Here is a 20,806-nt window from a genome sequence, read left to right on the forward strand (position 1 = left end):
AACTCTGCTAGTTGCGGCCATAAATCCAGTTTGGCTGCCCAGTAGTCCAGCGGGTCTTCAATGTGGTTTGGCAGGGGGCTGTCCAAGTATGCCACCACCTGCTGGTTCAGGTCCTGCTCCAGGTCTATCTGCTGCTGGTGAGTAGTTTCTTCACTATGCAGGTGAAGAAAGCTACTCATCAGCGACTGTAGACTCAGGCTGATGATGATGGAGCTGGTACTGCTCCTGCCACCCCACCCCTCCCCAGCAGACATGGCAGTGGAACGTGAGCGCAGAGGCCCCCCCCCCCCCCCCGGTCAAACCTGCGAGAGGATGGACGATGGCGCAGATAGGCAGCGGCCAACTGACTACATAGGATGTCTCTGTAGTAGTTCAGTTTGTCCTCCCTCTCAGGAGGTGTAAAAAAGGCCCCAATTCTGGACCGGTAGCAAGGGTCCAACAAGGTAGAGAGCCAGAAGTCATCCCTCTGCCGAATGGTGACAATTCGACTGTCACTACGCAAGCAAGTGAGCAAGCATTGGGCCATTTGCGCAAGTGACTCGGAGGGACTCCCTGCCTACATCTTTACTGCATACTGCCATGGTGTGTCTGGGTCCACTGTCTCATCTTTCTTATGGCCCTGGAGCTCCTCTGGCTGCTCCTGCTCCTCCTCTCCTGTCACCTGAATAGAAAAACCACCTATTTGGCTACACATTGCCTGTGCTCCAATGTCCTCCTCCCCCTCCTCTTCCAGTTCAGCCCCCAGAGGGCTCATGTGGCCATGAGATCTAGGCTCCACGTCTCCAGTCCCCTGACCAGCCATTGTTACCAGCATCTGTTCCAGGACATGAAGCAGTGGAATGATGTTGTTTAGCCCGTAGTCCTGGCGACTGACAAATAATGTGGCGTCCTCAAAGGGCCTGAGCAAACGACAGGTGTCACGCATGAGCTGCCACTGGCTGACATCGAAGTTACACAGGGGAGTACCCCTATCCGCTTACATCATCAAGAAATCTTTGATGGCCTTTCTCTGTTCGTATAGTCGGTCCAACATATGGAGGGTGGAATTCCAACGGGTGGAAACGTTGCATATCAGCCTATGTTGGGGGGTGCCGTTCTGCCGCTGCAGTTCAAGGAGGGTGTGCTTTGCGGTGTATGAGTAGCTGAAGTGCATGCAGTTTCCTGGCCATTTTTAGGATGTCTTGCAGATGAGTGGAAGACTTCAGGAACCTCTTGACAACCAGATTGAACACGTGTGCCATGCAGGGCGTATGGCTCAGCCCTCCTTGATGCAGCGCCAACACCATGTTCTTCCCGTTGTCGGTCACCATGGTTCCGATTTTGAGTTGTAGCAGAGAAAGCCAGGATTTGATTTCTAGACGAAGGACACGGAGCAGTTCCTCCCCTGTGTGACTCCGTTCGCCCAGAGAAACGAGCTGCAGAACAGCATGACACCGCTGTGCCCTGCACATGTGGTATGCTGTAGGGGCACTGTGCCTTGTCCCTGCAGTGGAGGCTTAGGACATGTTGGAGGATGAGGAGGCAGACATTGTCACAGGACCCACGGTGTGACAACGTGGAGGCAGAAGCAGCGTGACCTGGCCAAGTTGCTGGTGTGGCTGTGCAGGAACCACATTCACCCAGTGGGCCATAAAGGACAAGTACTGTCCCTGACCGTAGTTACAGCTCCACACGTCGGCGCTGCCGTGCACTTTGGCAGACACTGACAGGCTGAAGGACTGGCCCACCTTCTGTTCTACATATTTGTGCAGGGCTGGTACTGCCTTTTTAGCAAAGACAGCTTGGGACTCTCCACCTCGGCTTGGCACAAGCGATCAGTTCTCTGAAAGGTGTAGAGACCACAACTTGGAAAGGGAGGAACTGCAGCACCAGAAACTTGGACAGGAGCACTTTCAGCTTCTGCGCCGTTGAATGTGTGCAAGCATACTGCTGTCTCTTGGCAATCGCTTCGGTAATTAATTGCTGACGGAATGACTGACGAGGAGGAGGAGCAGGAGCACCTGGACCAGCGAAAGATGGGAATGACAGACAGCTCCCTTCGGCTGAGGTGGTGGAGCCTTGACTGGCTGAAACCAGGTGCATGCCACTGGGTGATGCAGCGGTAACTGCAGCAGGTTGGACCACCACATCGGAGCCACGGTTCTCCCAGGCCACTTTATGGCGACGATGCATATGTTGACATAGGACCGTAGTGCCAACATTGGCACCCTGGCCACGCTTCACCTTCTGCCCATATATTCTACATATGGCCATGTTAACCTCCTCTGGCAGCTTAATAAAAAACTGCCACACCACCGAGTAGGTGATTTTCTCCCCAACAGTCTGCACTGACTGACTGCTACCACCGCTGCCTCCGTAAACCCCTGCACCACGATTTCCCGGGCAGGTAGGCTGCTGCGAAGCAGGTGGTCTACCCCGGGCACGTTTGGCTCCCGACCTCCCTCTGCTGCCACCCTGCTGACTCCCAGCCATGCTACCACCTTGCTGGCTCAGCCGCTGCCTCACAGGCGAGCTGCCACCCTCTTCTCCTGATGATGATGGAGCCCCTTCTGCACCCGGCTCCCAAGTGCGATCTGCTTCATCATCATCATCAAGTAGTGTCTGAATGTCACTGATGTCCTGCTCAACGGTCTCTGGGCCTGACCGCTCATAACACCACCTCCCACGCCACTCTCCTCATCACTACTTGCCCGCCCAGCGGAGAAACCGGCGGATGTCTCCTCCAGATCTTGGCTGGGCAGTAGCTGCTGACTTTCCTCTAGTAGCTCGTCCTCGATGTATAGTGGAGCTGAGCCCACAGCATACAATACTTCTGTGGCTGAGGGAAGACAGGTGAGGGCACAGGGCCTGCTCCTGGGCAATGCCAACTAAGGGTTGTGTCTGACGAACCCACCGACTGTTGGCTGGGGGTGTCTGATGTCACTTGGGTTGAAGTGGATTACAGAGTTAACCAATCAAGAACCGCTGGGTTGCTGGTCAAGACATGACCGCTAATAGAAACCGGGAGCTCAGGCCTCTCGCTGCGACTCCTGCTGCCACGTCCCCTTACTCTGCTGCGACCTCTATCTGCGCCAGAAACATTTATGCATCTGCCACTACTCTGTGTATGGCCTGGCACTTCTCTGTCTGACATACTTTTAGCTAAACTAAATAAATGAAAAGCAAATTAAAATACCCCTAAAAACGACAAAAATATTTTTCTTTTTGTACTGAAATATGCCAGTAAACGCTTTTAGCGGAAATAAATGCACCAGTGAAATGCGTATATATTTTACTTTCTGTACTGAAATAGGCCAATTAAACACTTTTAACACATATAACTGCAGAACTGAACTGAGAATATACAGTATTTTTCTTTTTGTACTGAAATAGGCCACTAAACTCTTTCACAAATAAATGCAACAGTGAAGTACATAAATTTTTTTTCTTTTTGTACTGAAATAGGATACTGAACCCTTTCAACAAATATAACTGCAGAAGTGAAATGCGTATATATTTTTCTTTCTGTACTGAAATAGGCCACTAAATTTTGTGAAGTATGTATATTTTTTTTCCTTTTTGTACTGAAATGGCCACTAAACTCTTTCCCAAATAAATGCAACAGTGAAGTGCGTATATTTTTTTCCTTTTTGTAGTGAAATAGAACACTGAACGCTTTTACCACATATAACTGCAGAAGTGAAATGCGTATATATTTATATTTTTCCACAGCTATAAGCCACTAAAGGCTTTTCAACATAGCTCTTGCACCCCAACAACAAGAACAAATTGCTGGAATACCAGAGCTGTATAATGGTTCTTTGGATCCCCAAATAATGTTTCCCTGCACTTGTAAATCGCTTTTTTTTCACAATGAGGTTTTTCTAGCACTGTCCTAAGCGACTTTAGAAGTCTCTCCCTGCACTAAGATGCTGTGAAATGACTCCTCCCTATCCATTCCCTGCACTTCTAAATAGTTTTTTCAGGTTTTTTTTTATGAGGATTTTCCTATTTCTATCCCTAGTGCCTTCTCATGTCTGTCCCTGCACTCTGAACGCTGGAAAATGTCTGACTCTAGGATGGCCGCTGTATTTATAGGGCTGTGACATCACAGGGCTGGCTGGCTGCTAATTGGCTGCATGCATGGCATTATGTGTCAGCCCACCTTCCCAGAGTTCCTTGCCCCATGTCCTCACACATGTAGCCGCCATTTTAGGAAAAATTGTGATTCGTTATCACAAAGCGTGAGGAAATTCGCATTCGTTGCAAATCGAATTTTTCTGAAATTCGGATCTAATTCCACTTCGTCAGCTTTGATTCGCTCACCTCTAATAAAGACCAATTGAGTTTTTTTTTACAAATTAGGATAAGCAGAATGCAAAAAAAGCTGAACTAAATCACCATTTTACTACAATGTGGAGATGTGTCAACATGAAATCCTAGCTCATTAATACAAGCTGAGACTTGGAAAGTGTGGATAGACCGCTGCCCAGCATCCTTTCCAATCTGTACCATGAGTATCATTCCAGCTTTCCAATGTTATTTCTAGCTAAACAGCAGATTTCAGTAGGAAAGTCTGGTTGCTTGGAGTGCTTGTCAGACAGGACCTCCTTAGCAATTATCTATGGATTAGTTATATTACATATTCATACATGTATTCATCAGTTAGTTTTAAGGTATGAAAACTATAGAAATGTTTTCTTCATCAGTATATGTCATCATGCACACAGCAGAGCGGATTGCAAGGAGCCTACATGACAGCATAAGAAGTCTCTACAGAGTTGTAGGTACTGCTCATGCCACTGATGAAGACACTGCTTTGCTGCAAGGGGAGACAACCTCTAGGATTTTTAATATGCCTACTCTTTATAAAATCAGAGGTAGAGTATAGCTCTCTAGAGTAGACCAACATATTTGCCATGTAACAGCACTGTACAACTCAGTGCTTGTAGGCAGCTGTAATATAACCATATACTGTATATGAGATCTATTAGGCCCCTTTCACACGAGCGAGTTTTCCGCGCTAGTGCAATGCGTGACGTGAACGCATTGCACCCGCACTGAATCCTGACCCATTCATTTCAATGGGTCTGTGTACATGAGCGTTGTTTTTCCCGCATCAGTTCTGCGTTGCGTGAAAATCGCAGCATGTTCTATAGGCCTCATGCACACGACCGTTGGTGTGTTCCGTGTCCGTTGTTCCGTTTTCCGTGATTTTCTGCGGACCTATTGACTTTCAATGGGTCCGTTGAAAACTCGGATAATGCACCGTTTGTCATCCGCGTCCGTGATCCGTGTTTCCAGTCCGTCAAAAAAATATGACCTGTCCTATTTTTTTCACGGACAACGGTTCGCGGACCCATTCAAGTCAATAGGTCCGTGAAAAAACACGGAGGCACACAAGATTGTCATCCGCGTCCGTGATCCGTTTTTTTCCTATCATTTGCAAGCCAAACTTGACTTCACTTTTCATGTTTGGTGATCCTCCAAAAATCAAGGAAGACACACGGAAACAAAAACGGAAACGGATCACGGAACAACGGAACCCCGTTTTGCGGACTGTGAAAAAATACTGCCGTGTGCATGAGGCCATATCCTGCGTTTTTCACGCAGCCCTGGCCCCATAGAAGTGAATGGGGCTGCGTGAAAAACGCATTGCATCCGTAAGCAAGTGCGGATGCGATGCGTTTTTCACTGATGGTTGCTAAGAGATGTTGTTTGTAAACCTTCAGTTTTTTTATCATGCGCGTGTGAAAACTGAACAACTGAACGCAATCGCAGACAAAACTGACTGAACTTGCTTGCAAAATAGTGTGAGTTTCACTGAACGCACCCTGAACGCATCCGGACCTAATCTGTCACGCTCGTGTGAAAGGGGCCTTAGACGTCCTTATACAGATATGGAAACGAAGTGCATTACTTTATGTGGTAATGTCAACATTGGTTTACTGCTGGTTAGACGGATCAGTTAGCTGATGATATACAGCCATTTTCCTGATACCAATCCCACGTAGATTTATTGTATTCTCTCTTGACCATTATTTGTAACCTCTATAAAAGGCATAGGATATTCATCATCAGCGCGAGGTACAGAGCCTTGCACTATGACAACTTTGATGCTCATCCTGTTTAGTCCTTTTATGGATGGATCATTTTGACTGAATTGTGTCCTTCTGCTGATAAGGCCGGTCTCTGTGGACATAAATATTTTTCCTATTTTCAGATAGGTGAGGAGGTTATTTGTGTCCGTATCATCTAGTCGTAGAAGATAATGAAAGATCTCAGCATCAAATATTAGAACAACCCAGCACACACACAATGCTACAATAGCAATAATGTGACATCACAAGTTCATCAAATACACAATTTAGCATTTTGCAAAGGCAGTTCTGATTTAGGAACATTACAGTGTTTACCGACAAATAATGAATAGGTGGGTTGTCGGCAGGACTACATCTTTAATATACAGTAGGGATGAGAGTAGGGTAGCAAAAATAAAATAAAAGCCTTATACATTTACTCGTTGATCCCACCTGCTGGTATTTACCATCCTCACGGCTATCTGGCATGACACGCCGGAAACGGCAAAAGATGCGTGCTGCCTGGCTGCATGGGTGTCCCGGTTCTGCCATCTTCAGGCATTTCCACAACACCCAGCTGGACCTTTATTGTTAACTGCTAGCAATTCATTCATTACTTCTAGCAAGAATAATAAACAAATTAGGCATCATAGATGCTCCAGAATTGTGATGACATGGGGAATGCTAGTAGTTACTAAAACATACATGCCAGGAGTGGGGAAAGGTCCGCTTTAAACAGAAAAAACGTAATAGTCATTTTCTGATGATACAGTCCTTTTAAGGCACATTGAAATATTAAGTTGGTTAAAGACTCTTCATAAAGAGATTAAAACCAGTGAATCTTTCAATAGTGGAAAAAACCCAGTTACTGCAATTATTTGTGCCGTTACAACAGAAATATATTCATCTGTCTGACGCTCTTAATTATTTTTACTGATTTCTTTCTCATTTACAGATCCTAGCAGGAGCTCCATTTGGAAGCACTGTCAACAAGAAAATCCCTGATAAGGAATTTCCTTCAGCACAGGACTTGAACACCATCTGGTCACTGGGGGCAAGGCTCTAATTTATATATTTTTTTTTAAAAGTCATTTATTATTGCATAAGACATGCAGCGTAGAGAGAAACCGACACAAATTTTGGTTTTCACAAAGTTTGCTGCTTCAGTTTTTATGGTGCCAATTTGCATTAACTCTAGATTATTATTAAGAAACATCACATACATTGCAAAGTCACTCCTTGCCAGGGAAATTAACTTAATCACAAAGACCCCATTTCCACTGCTTTTCAGTCCTGCCACAAAATGACCTGCTAACATCACTTCAGTGATCTTCTCATTAGCTCAGGAGAAAGCGTTCACAAGGCAGCTGATAACAGTCTGATTAGTAGATTAGTAAACGAGGGGTTGAAATAATTGTCTTCCTCTTCATTGTCTCTTCTGCCTGGGGTTAAATTATTTTCTCTGATGAAGCGCCCTCTAGATTGTTTAGGACATCTGGAAAAATGATTGTACAGAGAAGGAAAGATGCATGCTACCATGAGTCCTGTGTCATGCCAACAGTAAAGCATCCTGAGACTATTCAGGTGTGGGGTTGCTTCTCATCCAAAAGAGTGGGCTCAATCACAATTTGCCTAAGAACACTGCCATGAATAAAGTATGGCATCAAAACATCCTCCAAGAGCACCTTCTCCACACGATCCAGGAGCAATCTGATGATGAACCATGCTTTTTACAGCATGATAGAGCGTCATGTCACAAGGCAAAAGTGATACCTACGTAACTCTGTGAACCAAACATTGAAAGTTTGGGTCCTTAACCAAGAAACTCTCTAGATCTCAATCCCATTGAGAACATGTGGTCAACCCTCAAAAAGAGAGTGGACAAACAAAAACACAGAAATTGTGATTAACTCCAAGCACTGATTAGGCAAGAAAGGGTTGCTATCAGTCAGAATTTGGCCTAGAAGCTGATATCCAGCATGCATGCGAATTGCAGAAGTCTTGAAAAACAAGGGTCAACACTGGAAATATGGATTCTTTGCATAAACTTCATGTCTTTGTCAATAAGAGTAAATAAAAAATAAAAAAAACTATAAAATGTCTATAATTGTACTTCAGTATATCATAGAAACACAAAAAGATCATAAAACACTGAAATAGTGTAACTGAAAACTCCATGAAAAACCAAAATTTTGTCAGTCTCAAAACTTTTGGCCACAACCGTACTGTATATATATTCAGAAGATGTATTATGACTGATGTTTCCTATACCAGTCTTAATTGCACTGCACTGGAATAGGATGCGTCAAATAGGTTTATCACATCTCTCTGGCAGTCCTTGTACCTTAAAATCAAATCGAATGGGGGGACAATGGGGGAAATGTATCAAGTCAAATTTAATATGTCATTGTTTAATATATTTGGTGCATATTTTCACACTCACGTTTTGTGCGGATCCGTCATGGACGGATCCGTTCGGATAACACAACCATCTGCATCCGTTAAGAACGACTCCGTTTGTATTATCTTTAACATAGCCAAGACGGATCCGTCTTGAACACCATTGAAAGTCAATTGAGGACGGATCAGTTTTCTATTGTGCCAGATTTTGTCAGTGAAAACGGATCCATCCCCATTGACTTACATTGTGTGTCAGGACGGATCCGTTTGGCTCAGTTTCATCAGATGGACACCAAAACGCTGCAAGCAGCGTTTTGGTGTTCATCTCCAAGGCGGAATGGAGACTGAACTGATGCAAACTGATGCATTCTGAGCGGATCCTTTTCCATTCAGAATGCCTTAGGGCAAAACTGATCCGTTTTGGACGCTTGTGAAAGCCTTGAACGGATCTCACAAACGGAAAGCCAAAACGCGAGTGTGAAAGTAGACTTAAACATTTTTGTCTGTAGGTTTTCAGTTTTTTATGCCAGCTTATTATTGTAGTGAGATTATGCCTTTTTTGTGACTTTTTAAAAAAGTCACATTTGATAAATCTGGCAAACACCTAATTAACACAGCAAACCATTCCCACTTTTCCTACCAATTTTCACAAGTGCATGAACGGTGTAAAATAAGAAGAAGTTACATATGAAAGTGCAAAAATGGGACGCATCAAAACTTGCTACTTTTTTCACCAGAATTCTGGCACAGAGGGGATGAAAAATCCCCCAACCCCCTTTCCCAGTGCATAGTCATTAAAGGGGTTGTGCACTACTTAACCTGTTCCCGACCAGCGTCATACTTGTACAGTGCTGGCCAAGTAAAGATGCACCCACTCTGGAGCAGAGCAGGTGCCACAACCACCAGCTGTCTGCTGTTTTACACAGCAGAGACCCATTACTAATGTCTGTGATCGGCAATAACACTGACCAAAGACATTTAACACCTTAGATGCCATGGTAAATTTTGACAGCGTTACGACAGCTTTCTCCACGAAACAGGCACCGATCAGGGGAGCCGTTGGTTTACTGTGGTAGACTCGGTCCCTCTGAAGAATCCAAGGCTACCATAGTGATAGTTCCTATGGATGGGAACACAATGGAACTCCCATAGGCTGCAACAGTAACTTATTGCAGTCTATGGGAGAAGCAATCAGATAATCGCATGTTAAAGTACGCAAAAATGGAAAATCCTCTGGTCAGAAAAGGGGGAATATTGATGACTTATCCTCAAGATAGGTCATCAATATCAGATGTGCATGGGTCCAACTCCCGACACCTCTGTCGATCAGTTGTTTAAAGGGTTACCAGTGCTCATGAAAGCGCTGCTTCCTCTTCAAAATGATTTGCGTTTTGTCTCCTTTATAGAAGAGCAGTTGTAATTACACTGCACTGCCGCTGCAAAGGAGATGGCATACAGGTACAAGTTTTAAGAGGAAGAAGTACTCACACAAGCGCTGCTACCCCTTCAAACAGCTAATCGGTGGGGTGTTGGGAGTCGGACTCCTGCAGATCTAATATTGATGACCTGTCCTGAGGATTACAGCACTCGATTGCAGTAATTACAACATTCAAAATGTTTTCTAAGGAAAACCCCTTTAAATTGCTTGAAAATCATATGTATTACTTGTAGCTGCTTAACCTTTGTCTATTTTCATAGGGTTATCTCCAATATTCTGTGTTATTTTATGGCTACTATGGACGAGAAAGAAAAATAGGACGAGCTGGGTACCGACTTCCATTAGCATATTTTCTTGTTGGAATGGCAGTCTTTGCATACAGTTTCATCACACTACTGAGAAAGTAATTTTCTATATTATTTGCTGTAAGAAAGTAATATATATATTCAATCTATGTAACATGGCACTGTAAAGAGGGTTATCTAGGATTTTTATATTGATGGCTCATCCTCAGGATGGGCCATCAATATCTGATTGGCGGGGTCTGACACCCCAAAACCTTGCAATCAGTTGTTCCAAAGCAGCTCTGGTGCCATAAGTCAGCACTGGCACTACACCGCTGCGTCCATTGTGTCATTGAGGGAGCTGGTTACTGCAGTGATGTTCCCATTCAGTTCAAGAGCTTCTGTAATCAGATAGACCATCAATATAAAGATCCTGGACAATCCCTTTAACTCCCTAAGGATCGGGCTCATTTTCTCCTTAAGGACCAGGCCATTTTTTGCAAATCTTACCGGTGTCACTTTATGTGGTGATAACTTTAAAACGCTTTGACTTATCCAGGCCATTCTGAGATTGTTTTTTGTCACATATTGTACTTCATGACACTTGTAAAATGGAGTAAAAAAAAATAATTTTTATTTATAAAAAAAAATACCAAATTTGCCCAAAATTTTGAAATATTAGCAAATTTCCAAGTTTCAATTTCTCTACTTCTATAATACATAGTAATACCTACAAAAATAGTTATTACTTTACATTCTCCATATGTCTACTTCATGTTTGGATCATTTTGGGAATGACATTTTATTTTTTTGGGATGTTACAAGGCTTAGAAGTTTAGAAGGAAATCTTGAAATTTTTCAGAAATGGTTAAAAACCCACTTTTCAAGGACCAGTTCAGGTCTCAAGTCACTTTGTGAGGCTTACATAATAGAAACCACCTAAAAATGACCCCATTCTAGAAACTACACCCCTCAAGGTATTCAAAACTGATTTTACAAACTTTGTTAACCCTTTAGGTGTTCCACAAGAATTAATGGAAAATAGAGATACAATTTCAAAATTTCACTTTTTTGGCAGATTTTCCATTTTAATATTTTTTTTCCAGTTACAAAGCAAGGGTTAACAGCCAAACAAAACTCAATATTTATGGCTCTGATTCTGTGGTTTACAGAAACACCCCATATGTGGTCGTAAACCGCTGTACGGGCACACAGCAGGGAGCAGAAGGAAAGGAATGCCATACGGTTTTTGGAAGGCAGATTTTGCTGGACTGTTTTTTTGACACCATGTCCCATTTGAAGCCCCCCTGATGCACCCCTAGAGTAGAAACTCCAAAAAAGTGATCCCATTTTAGAAACTACGGGATAAGGTGGCAATTTTGTTGGTACTATTTTAGGGTACATATGATTTATTGCTCTATATTACACTTTTTGTGAGGCAAGGTAACAAGAAATAGCTGTTTTGGCACTGTTTTTATTTTTTGTTATTTACAACATTCATCTGACAGGTTAGATCATGTAGTATTTTTATAGACCAGGTTGTCACGGACGCGGCGATACCTAATATGTATACTTTTTTTTAATGTAAGTTTTACACAATGATTTCTTTTTTTAAACAAAAAAAATCATGTTTTAGTGTTTCCTGAGAGCCATAATTTTTTCCGTTTTTTGACAATTATCTTCGGTAGGGTATGATTTTAGCAGGATGAGATGACGGTTTGATTGGCACTATTTTGGGGTGCATATGACTTTTTGATCGCTTGCTATTACACTTTTTGTGATGTAAGGTGACAAAAGCCGGAATTAGACTTACCGGTAATTCATTTTCCACTAATCCACCATGACGGCCCAGAGATCGACCCCTGACCTCTGTAGGGGCAGGAACAGAGACAGGTTAAAATGACCCCTCCCACCACCATTCACCAGTGAGTTCCAGATTATATAGTGCCACAACCACCGGTTAAGAAGTGAAATACTCAAAAGTTTATTTTTGTTTTTTTTGTATTAACTCATACCAAGTCATTAGAATAATTTTTTGGGTGGGATATCATGCCGTCATGGTGGATTTGTGGAAAATGAATTACCGGTAAGTCTAAAAAAAACTCCGGCTTTCCACTTCACCACCATGACGGCCCAGAGAGACATAACAGATTATATACGTCTTAGGGTGGAGCAACAGCCTGTAGGACCTTGAGACTAAAGGCCAGGTCGGAAGACCTGGATAAGTCGAGTCTATAATGTTTAATAAAGGTGTTTACACTGGACCAGGTTGCGGCCTGGCATATTTGATCTAGGGAAGCTCCTGCCCTTTCAGCGAATGAGGCAGATATGGCTCTTGTGGAGTGAGCCCGAATGAAGTCTGGACAACTGATGCCTTCGATCCTGTAGCAGGCTATAATAGCCTGTTTTATCCATCGGGCAATGGTAGATCTGGAAGCTGCCTTCCCCTTATTTTTACCACAAAAGAGTACTAGTAAATTGTCCACCTTTCTTAGGTCTCTAGTGACCTCTAGGTATTTTAGTACTGTTCGTTTGACGTCCAGGCTATAAAAACGTTCCTCTCCAGAATTTTTAGGATTCTCACAAAAGGAGGGAAGAATGATCTCCTGGTTTCTGTGGAAGTCTGTTACTACCTTTGGCAAAAATGTCGGGTCTAGCCTCAAGGTAATTCGATCCTCCTGAATTGTGAGGTATGGCTGTCTTATTGACAATGCTTGGATCTCGCTCAGTCTTTTTGCTGATATTATAGCTATAAGAAAAGCCACTTTCTGAGAAAGATGCTTCAGGGAACTCGAGTCCAAGGGTTCATAAGGCAGACCTGTGAGTCCCCTAAGGACAGTGTTTAAGTCCCAGGTAGGCACCCTTGATTTGAGAGATGGTCTTAGTCTGGCTGCAGACCTCAGGAATCTTTGGATCCATCTATGGCTGGCTAATTCAGAATCGAAATAGGCACTAAGCGCTGAGACCTGGACTCTAAGGGTAGAAGGACTTAACCCTGACTTTAGTCCTTTTTGCAGGAAGTCCAGGATCCTCTGTATATTTGGTTTAGTCTGGTCTGGGGCTCCGTCACCTGCAGAATCTTTTCCAGATTTTAAAATAAATGGAATTAGTCACCTTCTTTCTGCTGGCCTTCAAGGTAGATATAACACACTCTGAGAGACCTCTCCATCTTGGAAGGTCGGAGTCAGGATCCAAGCCGAGAGGTTGAAGATTTCCGGATGAGGATGGAGAACCGGCCCCTGGATCAGGATATCCTTCCTACTTGGGAGAATAAATGCTTCCTGTGGGGAGAGGTTGGTTAGAATGGAGAACCAGCTCCTCTTGGGCCAGTACGGGGTGACCAGGATTACTCTGGCCCTGTCCCTGATGATTTTTTGGAGAACCCTTGGGATTAACGGGAACGGAGGGAAGGCATATGCAAGATCCCAGTTCCAGTGCAGGGAGAAGGCGTCGATCGCTAGGGGCCTGTCCCTCGGGTTTAGGGAGCAAAAGGTTGATACCTTTGCGTTTTTCCTTGTAGCGAATAGATCTACCAGTGGGAGGCCCCATCTCTGGACAATTAGATTGAAGATGTCGATGCTTAGAGACAATTTTCCCCATGGTCTATGGTAGTCCTGCTGAGGAAGTCTGCCCCGCTGTTTAGGCTTCCTTTTAAATGAATTGCAGATATTGACTTTACATTTTTTTTCCCCCAAAGGAAGATTTTTGTGGATAGACCTTCTAGCTTTTGAGACCGTGTGCCCCCATGATGCTTGAGGTAGGACACGGTCGTTACATTGTCTGAATAGACCTTTATATGTTGGTTCCTTAGTTTTGGAGCGGCTGCTTGTATTGTCTCCCAAACTGCCCTGAGCTCCCTGTAGTTTGAGGACTGAGCTGCAATTTTCAGAGACCAGTCTCCCTGGTAGAGGTCGGAGCATATTTTTGCGCCCCACCCTTTTACGCTCGCATTAGTCTGAACATGCACTGCTGGGGTTTTGAGCCAGACCATGCCCTTCTTTAGATTTTTTGTTTGAAGCCACCACCGGACTGAAGATTTTATGTGGCCCGGGATCAGGATTTTCCTGTCCAAAGAGGACAAATGTTTGTCCCATTTTCTTAGAAGCCAGGACTGAAGGGCCCTGTAATGGGCCTGGCACCAAGGGACTGCTACCATGCAGGCTATCATCTGACCTAAAAGGCTCATCGTTTCTCTGAACGAGAAGGAGCGATGTCCTAGGAAGGCCCTGATTGATGATTGAAGGTTCTGGATTCTTTCTGCTGGAAGGAAGGTTGTTTGTTTTACCGAATCCAGTAAAACCCCTAGGAATTTTACCCTGGTATCTGGAACTAGGGATGACTTTTTTAGGTTTATCACCCAACCTAGAGCTGTCAGAAGGGAACACAAGATCTCTCGATCTGCTATAGACTGTCGTCTAGGTAAGGAACGACAGTCACCCCCTGAGACCTCAGGCAGGCGACCATCTCTACCACCAGCTTCGTGAAAATCCTTGGGGCTGAGGCCAGCCCGAAGGGGAGAGCCACAAACTAGAAATGGTGAACGGACCCTCTGTGATCCCTTACTGCAAAACGCAGGAGCCTCTGAGACTGGGTGTGAATAGGAACATGATAATATGCGTCCTTCAGGTCGATTGTACAGAGGGACGCGTCTTTTTGAATTAAAGGAATGGTAGAATTTAGGGTTTCCATCTTGAACCTTTTGTAAATTACAAATTTGTTTAGCCTCTTGAGGTTTATAATCATGCGGAAGGAACCCCCCGTCTTCTTTACTAAGAAAAGGTTGGAGTAGAATCCCTGCCCCCGTTGAAGCTCGGGAACAGGAATCACTACTCCTAAGTCCAGGAGATTCTGGACCTCCTTCCAAATCTGTGTAAATTACGTGTTTTATTTGCATTTTACACTTAATTTTTTCTCACCACTCTTCTCCTTTTCGGCACAGCTAGATTTGGAAGGAGGTTATGATTTGTTCAGGACCTCCTTCCAAATCTGGCTGTGATGAAAAGGAGAAGAGTGGTGAGAAATCAGAAATACATTTGGAGGGGGGGGGGGAGATAACTCTATCCTGTAGCCATTCTTGATAAGATTTTGCGCCCAGGGGCTGGGAGAAGTCTGCCGCCACTGAGCAAATAATTGGGATAGTCTTCCCCCTATCCTGGCATCACTGTTTCTCACCGCCCTTGTTCTGGGGGTTAAGGAGGTACCCTCTACCTCTCCCCCCTTTTGGGTAACTCCAACGTCCGGATTTACCTTTACCACAAAAGGAGCTATTTTGGGAATATTGACTACGAAAGGAGGGTTTCTTTTTAGGGGTTTTCTCCTCAGGGAACCCTCTCTTTTTATCAGTAGCCTTCTTGAGAATCTTGTCCAATACAGGACCGAACACGTATTCACCCGAGAAGGCTATAGAACACAACTTCATCTTGGAAGAGATGTCTCCTGACCAAGATTTCATCCAAAGTGCCCTCCGGGCAGCATTGGACAAGGCCGCGTCCTTGGCTGAGAATCTAATTGTCTCTGCGGAGGCATCCGCTAGGAACCCTGTGGCGGATTTTAACAAGGGGATAGAGTCTAGTATCTGTTCCCTGGACGTCTTGTTAATTAGATGATTTTCTAATTCATTCAGCCACAGGTACATAGACCTGGCGACTGAAGTAGCGGCTATGTTGGTCTTAACACTAAACATAGCTGCCTCCTAGGATTTTTTTAATAAACTGTCTGACTTCCATTCCATGGTGTCCCTTAACTGACAGGAGTCCTCGAATGGTAGCGAGGTTTTCTTATTAACTTTGGCCACCTGGACGTCAATTCTGGGGACTTCGTCAAAAAATCTTAGAGTCTGACGGGTCAAATACATGGCGGTTCCTGAATTCCTTGGAAATCCCTAGTTTCTTTTCTGGATGGGCCAATTCATCCATCACCATCTCCTTAATGTTTTCACTTATGGGTAATACACGGGAGCGTCTGACCTTCAATCCCCCAAACATCTCTTCCTGAACTGTATGGGGTCGCTGGATGTCCTCCACCCCCATTGTATCCCTGACCGCCTTTAAAAGGTCACTCATCTCGCTAGGAGTGAAGAAGAATTTTTTTGAGTCCTCAACGATCTCGCCCTCAGATAGGGGGTACTAGTTGTCCTCTTTTTTGGAGGATGAGGCATCGCCCTCCAAATCCTCGGAGTCTGAGGAGGAAATGTCCGCCATCTTGGGCGTTTCGGTGGGCGAACCCCCAGGGTATCCTCACGGAGGGAGGCCAGAGAAGACTTAACTTTCTCCTAAATCATATATCTAAACTCCTGCATAATTGAGGGTTGTTCTTCTCTCACAACTTGGCAATACAATCCTTGCAAAGTTTCTTAGCATAATCGGGAAGCCTGACAGAGCACTAGATGCATCTGGCGGTCTTCCTCGGCTTTTTTAAAGCAAGCTTAGCCTAAATTGAGAGAGCACCCCATCAATTTTATGTCGATCCAGTATAGGTGCATAAACTTAGATGCAGTATACCAGAAGACCCCAGGGGGAGGGGCTCATACTAGTGGTTATTAGAACAGTCATACTAAGGCACCCTCCCCACTGGCCCCCATCTGTCAAGCTGTCGGCATGCCCAGGTGTGCTACTCACGCAGGGGCGCTCTGGAGCGGTCTGCTCCTTCTGCTGCGGCTCCTGGTCCGACATGTCCTCCGATGATACAGAGAGCGATGCAGAGAGCGCAGCGGGAAAGTGCTTGTGAGCATTTTTGTAGAAGACATCCACTTCCGGGTTTCGTCCGGCGGCCCGGAAGTGACGTCAGACGTGCGCGCCTGCGCAAAACGTCCTTCCGGTCAGCTACCTACACAGGGAGGTAGGCGACCCAGTGGCAACTCAGGGCAGGCTTCCCACAAAAGGAAGCGTGACCCCGGCGTCTCCCTGTCAGCTTTGGAACGGAGTCCGCCGGAGAGCAGGGGACGCAGTCCTGGATGAAAGGACCGCAAGGGAGGCAATATTTACCGCCGATGCGGTCACCCAGGTACCGAAAATAATAAAAAAGAAGAGGTCCTTATCCACTTCACCTCCCTGAAAGCCAGAGAGGACTTTTCTCTGTCCTGGCCACTATAGGGGCAGGAACACACTGGTGAATGGTGGTGGGAGGGGTCCTTTTAACCTGTCTCTGTTCCTGCCCCTACAGAGGTCAGGGGTCAATCTCTGGGCCGTCATGGTGGTGAAGTGGAAAAATTGTTTATTTAGCAGTTTTAATTTTTTATTTTTTACGGTGTTCATCTGAGAGGTTAGGTCATGTGATATTTTTATAGAGCCGGTCGATACGGACGGGGCGATACATAAATAAAAAAAAGTATACATATTGGGTAAGTTTTACACAATATCATTTTTGAAACAAAAAAAAAATGTTTTAGTGTCTTCATATTCTGAGAGCCATAGTTTTTTTTATTTTTTGGGCGATTGTCTCAGGTAGGGGCTCATTTTTTGCAGGATGAGGTGACGATTAGTTAGATTGGTACTATTTTGGTGGGCAAACGCCTTTTTGATCGTTTGCTGTTGTACTTTTTGTGATGTAAGGTGACAAAAAATTGTTTATTTAGCACAGTTTTTATTTTTTACGCTGTTGATCTGAGGGGTTAGGTCATGTGATATGTTTATGGAGCCGGTCGATACGGACGCGGCGATACCTAATATGTATACTTTTTTTTCCCCCTATATGTTACTAATTTTTTTTAACTTTATTTGGGGAAAATGACGTTTTTGTTTATTTTTACTTGAAACTTAATTTGTTTGGGGGAAAACTTTATTTTTTCAACTTTTTTTTCACTTTATTTTTTGTCCCACTTTGGGACTTCAACTTTTGGGGGTCTAATCCTTTACAATGTATTCCAATACTTCTGTATTGGAATGCATTGGCTGTATGAGTAATACAGTGAGTATTACTCATACAGCTTCCTGCCTGTGAGATCCTGCCTTCCATGCCATCGGGTCCCCCCTACAGCCCCACGGGGACCCGATGGCAATGCCGACCGCAACCACCGCCGGATGTAAAAGCCGCAAACCGCCGACACGGGGGGGGGGGTCACGGGACCCCCCCGCGCATTTAGCCAAGGTGCCTGCTCAATGGGTGGCGGTGATCGGAAATATACATGACGTACCGGTACGTCATGTGTCCTTAAGTACCGGGACAACATGCCGTATCGGTACGTCATGTGTCCGGAAGAGGTTAAGCTCCGTGTGAAGATTTTCATGCAGTTTTTCTAAGCAAAAGCCAGAAATGAATTCTAAAGCAATGGGATATATAAAAGAAGAATTATAGTTCTTCCTGCTGGATGCATTACTGGCTTTGGATACAAAAACTATATAAAAAACTGTGGTTTTAAATTAAAAAAAATGTTGCGAAACTTCCTGTTTCTTATTCGTATGTTTTTCACAAATAAAATAAAAGGGAATGGCCATTCAGCTAATAGCTAGTACAGATAATACATGGATTGTCATATATTGTTTCCTGAATCACTATATTACTAGGTTGGTCTGTAGTCAAGAATCTAATATTTAAAGGGGTTGGGCACTTTCTGGCTACTTGTGCCCAATGTGTATGTAACATGACTATATGGCAATTGCTAATATAGATTTTGGTGATATTCTGTGATATTTGCTATATAAGTCATGCGCCCTTGTTAGGCAAATCTGTACTGTCCACATAGAGGTCACGTCCATAAGATGGCGGCTGATGGAGGGTCATGTGACCAGGCAAATCACCTCCATGTGATGTCCCTTGCTTTGAGATACACTGCACCTACAATAAACTCTCAAAAGTACTGGTGCAGATGGCAGGTACAGTGTATCTGAACAGAGGAGACATCACATGAAGGTGATTTGCCTGGTCACATGACCCTCCATCAGCCACCATTTTATGGACAGGACCTCTGTGTGGACAGCACAAAAGACTTGGCAAACAAGGGAGCATACCTTATGAAATATAGAAAATGGTCCAAAATTTCAACAAAGACTATATCAGTAAGCGCCATATAATCATCTCACAAATGCATTGGTCAACAGTAACCAGAAAGTGGCCAACCCCTTCAATGACTGCTGAGTAGGATAAAATTAGCAATTTTCATGAGCTTCATGTATACTTGCAGCACTAGAATACACTGTATTCATTTATAGAGTTATAGGGTTTTCTGGGATTTGGATACTGATGACCTATCCTCAGGATAGGTCATTAGTATCTGATCTGTGGGGATCCAACACCTGGGACCCCACCGATCAGCTGTTTGAGAAGGCACCGGTGCTCCTGTGAGTGTCACGGCCTTCTCGCAGCTTACCAAGCACAGCGCCGTACATTGTGCTACTGTGAGCGCTGGTGCCCTCCCATATAGCTGATCAGCAGGGGTCCTGGGTGTCAGACCGCCACCTATCAGATACTGATGACTAATCCCGGAAAACCCCTTTGAAATGAAAGAAGTTTTAGCCTAATAGGTAAATTGAAGATGAAAAAGGAAATATAAAAGTTAACTGGTTATTACCCATTCCACCAGATATGTAAGATGGTGCCGAGATTCTGGCAGCCTCTGAAGCAATATGAGGAGACTGTGGGGAAAAAAAATTATATACTCCAGTGGGTGCCATATAGGTCCTATGAAAAATATTTAATGAGATTTCCATATGCAAATCTTCTCAGCTGAATTGTGGTCGGCATTAATGCCATGTTTCAGTAGCTGGCATTACACATAGGTCATCCTTGTACCCATGCATAAAGTTCAATTTAGGGTTTGGGGGATGAGAAATTGAAGGGAATCTGTCATCACATATATCAGCATGAATACAGCTGACATGTGAGATGTGCACTTGTCAGCTGAATGTAATGCTGTTGGTCCTATCTCCATAAGTGGCTGGAATGCTGAGAAAATAGCTGTTTTATAATATGTAAATTAGACACAGTGCAATGAAGGTAGAGCCATTGCAGCTTGTTACACCCAGAGGCTCCGCTCCCTGTCTCCTATGTCACGGTCTCCATCCCTGTACAGTGTGTGCACTGAACGCACTCCCGCAAGACTTCAGGACCAGACTCGAATATGTTTTCACTGCCTGGCCTGTCAGTCAAAGTAATGGGGGCATGGCATAGGAGACAGGGATCGGAGCCTCTGGGTGCAACAACGTGCAGTGGCACTACCTTCGTTGCACCAAGGGGTTAATTTACATATTATAAAACAGCTATTTTCTCTGCATTGCAGCCACCTATGGAGATGGGAGCGACAGCATTACATTCAGCTGAAAAGCGCACATGTCAGCTGGATTAATGCTGATATACAGTACAGACCAAAAGTTTGGACACACCTTCTCATTCAAAGAGTTTTCTTTATTGTCATGACTATGAAAATTGTAGATTCACACTGAAGGCATCAAAACTATGAATTAACACATGTGGAATTATATACATAACAAACAAGTGTGAAACAACTGAAAATATGTCATATTCTAGGTTCTTCAAAGTAGCCACCTTTTGCTTTGATTACTGCTTTGCACACTCTTGGCATTCTCTTGATGAGCTTCAAGAGGTAGTCCCCTGAAATGGTTTTCACTTCACAGGTGTGCCCTGTCAGGTTTAATAAGTGGGATTTCTTGCCTTATAAATGGGGTTGGGAC

At 44.2% G+C, this 20,806-nt stretch overlaps 1 protein-coding gene across 1 annotated transcript in view; it reads left to right on the plus strand.

Annotated features, from left to right (window-relative positions):
* The window catches only part of TMC3 (transmembrane channel like 3), a 106,331-nt gene that overhangs the window by 31,694 nt on the left and 53,831 nt on the right, over positions 1–20,806 (plus strand). Inside the window, exons 6-7 of the mRNA XM_040415252.1 lie at positions 7,015–7,113; positions 10,158–10,300. Of these exons, the coding sequence (XP_040271186.1) occupies positions 7,015–7,113; positions 10,158–10,300 (242 nt within the window). The remainder of the gene's footprint in view (positions 1–7,014; positions 7,114–10,157; positions 10,301–20,806) is intronic.

This window comes from Bufo bufo, chromosome 1 (assembly GCF_905171765.1).
Source record: "Bufo bufo chromosome 1, aBufBuf1.1, whole genome shotgun sequence".
NCBI lineage: Eukaryota > Metazoa > Chordata > Amphibia > Anura > Bufonidae > Bufo > Bufo bufo.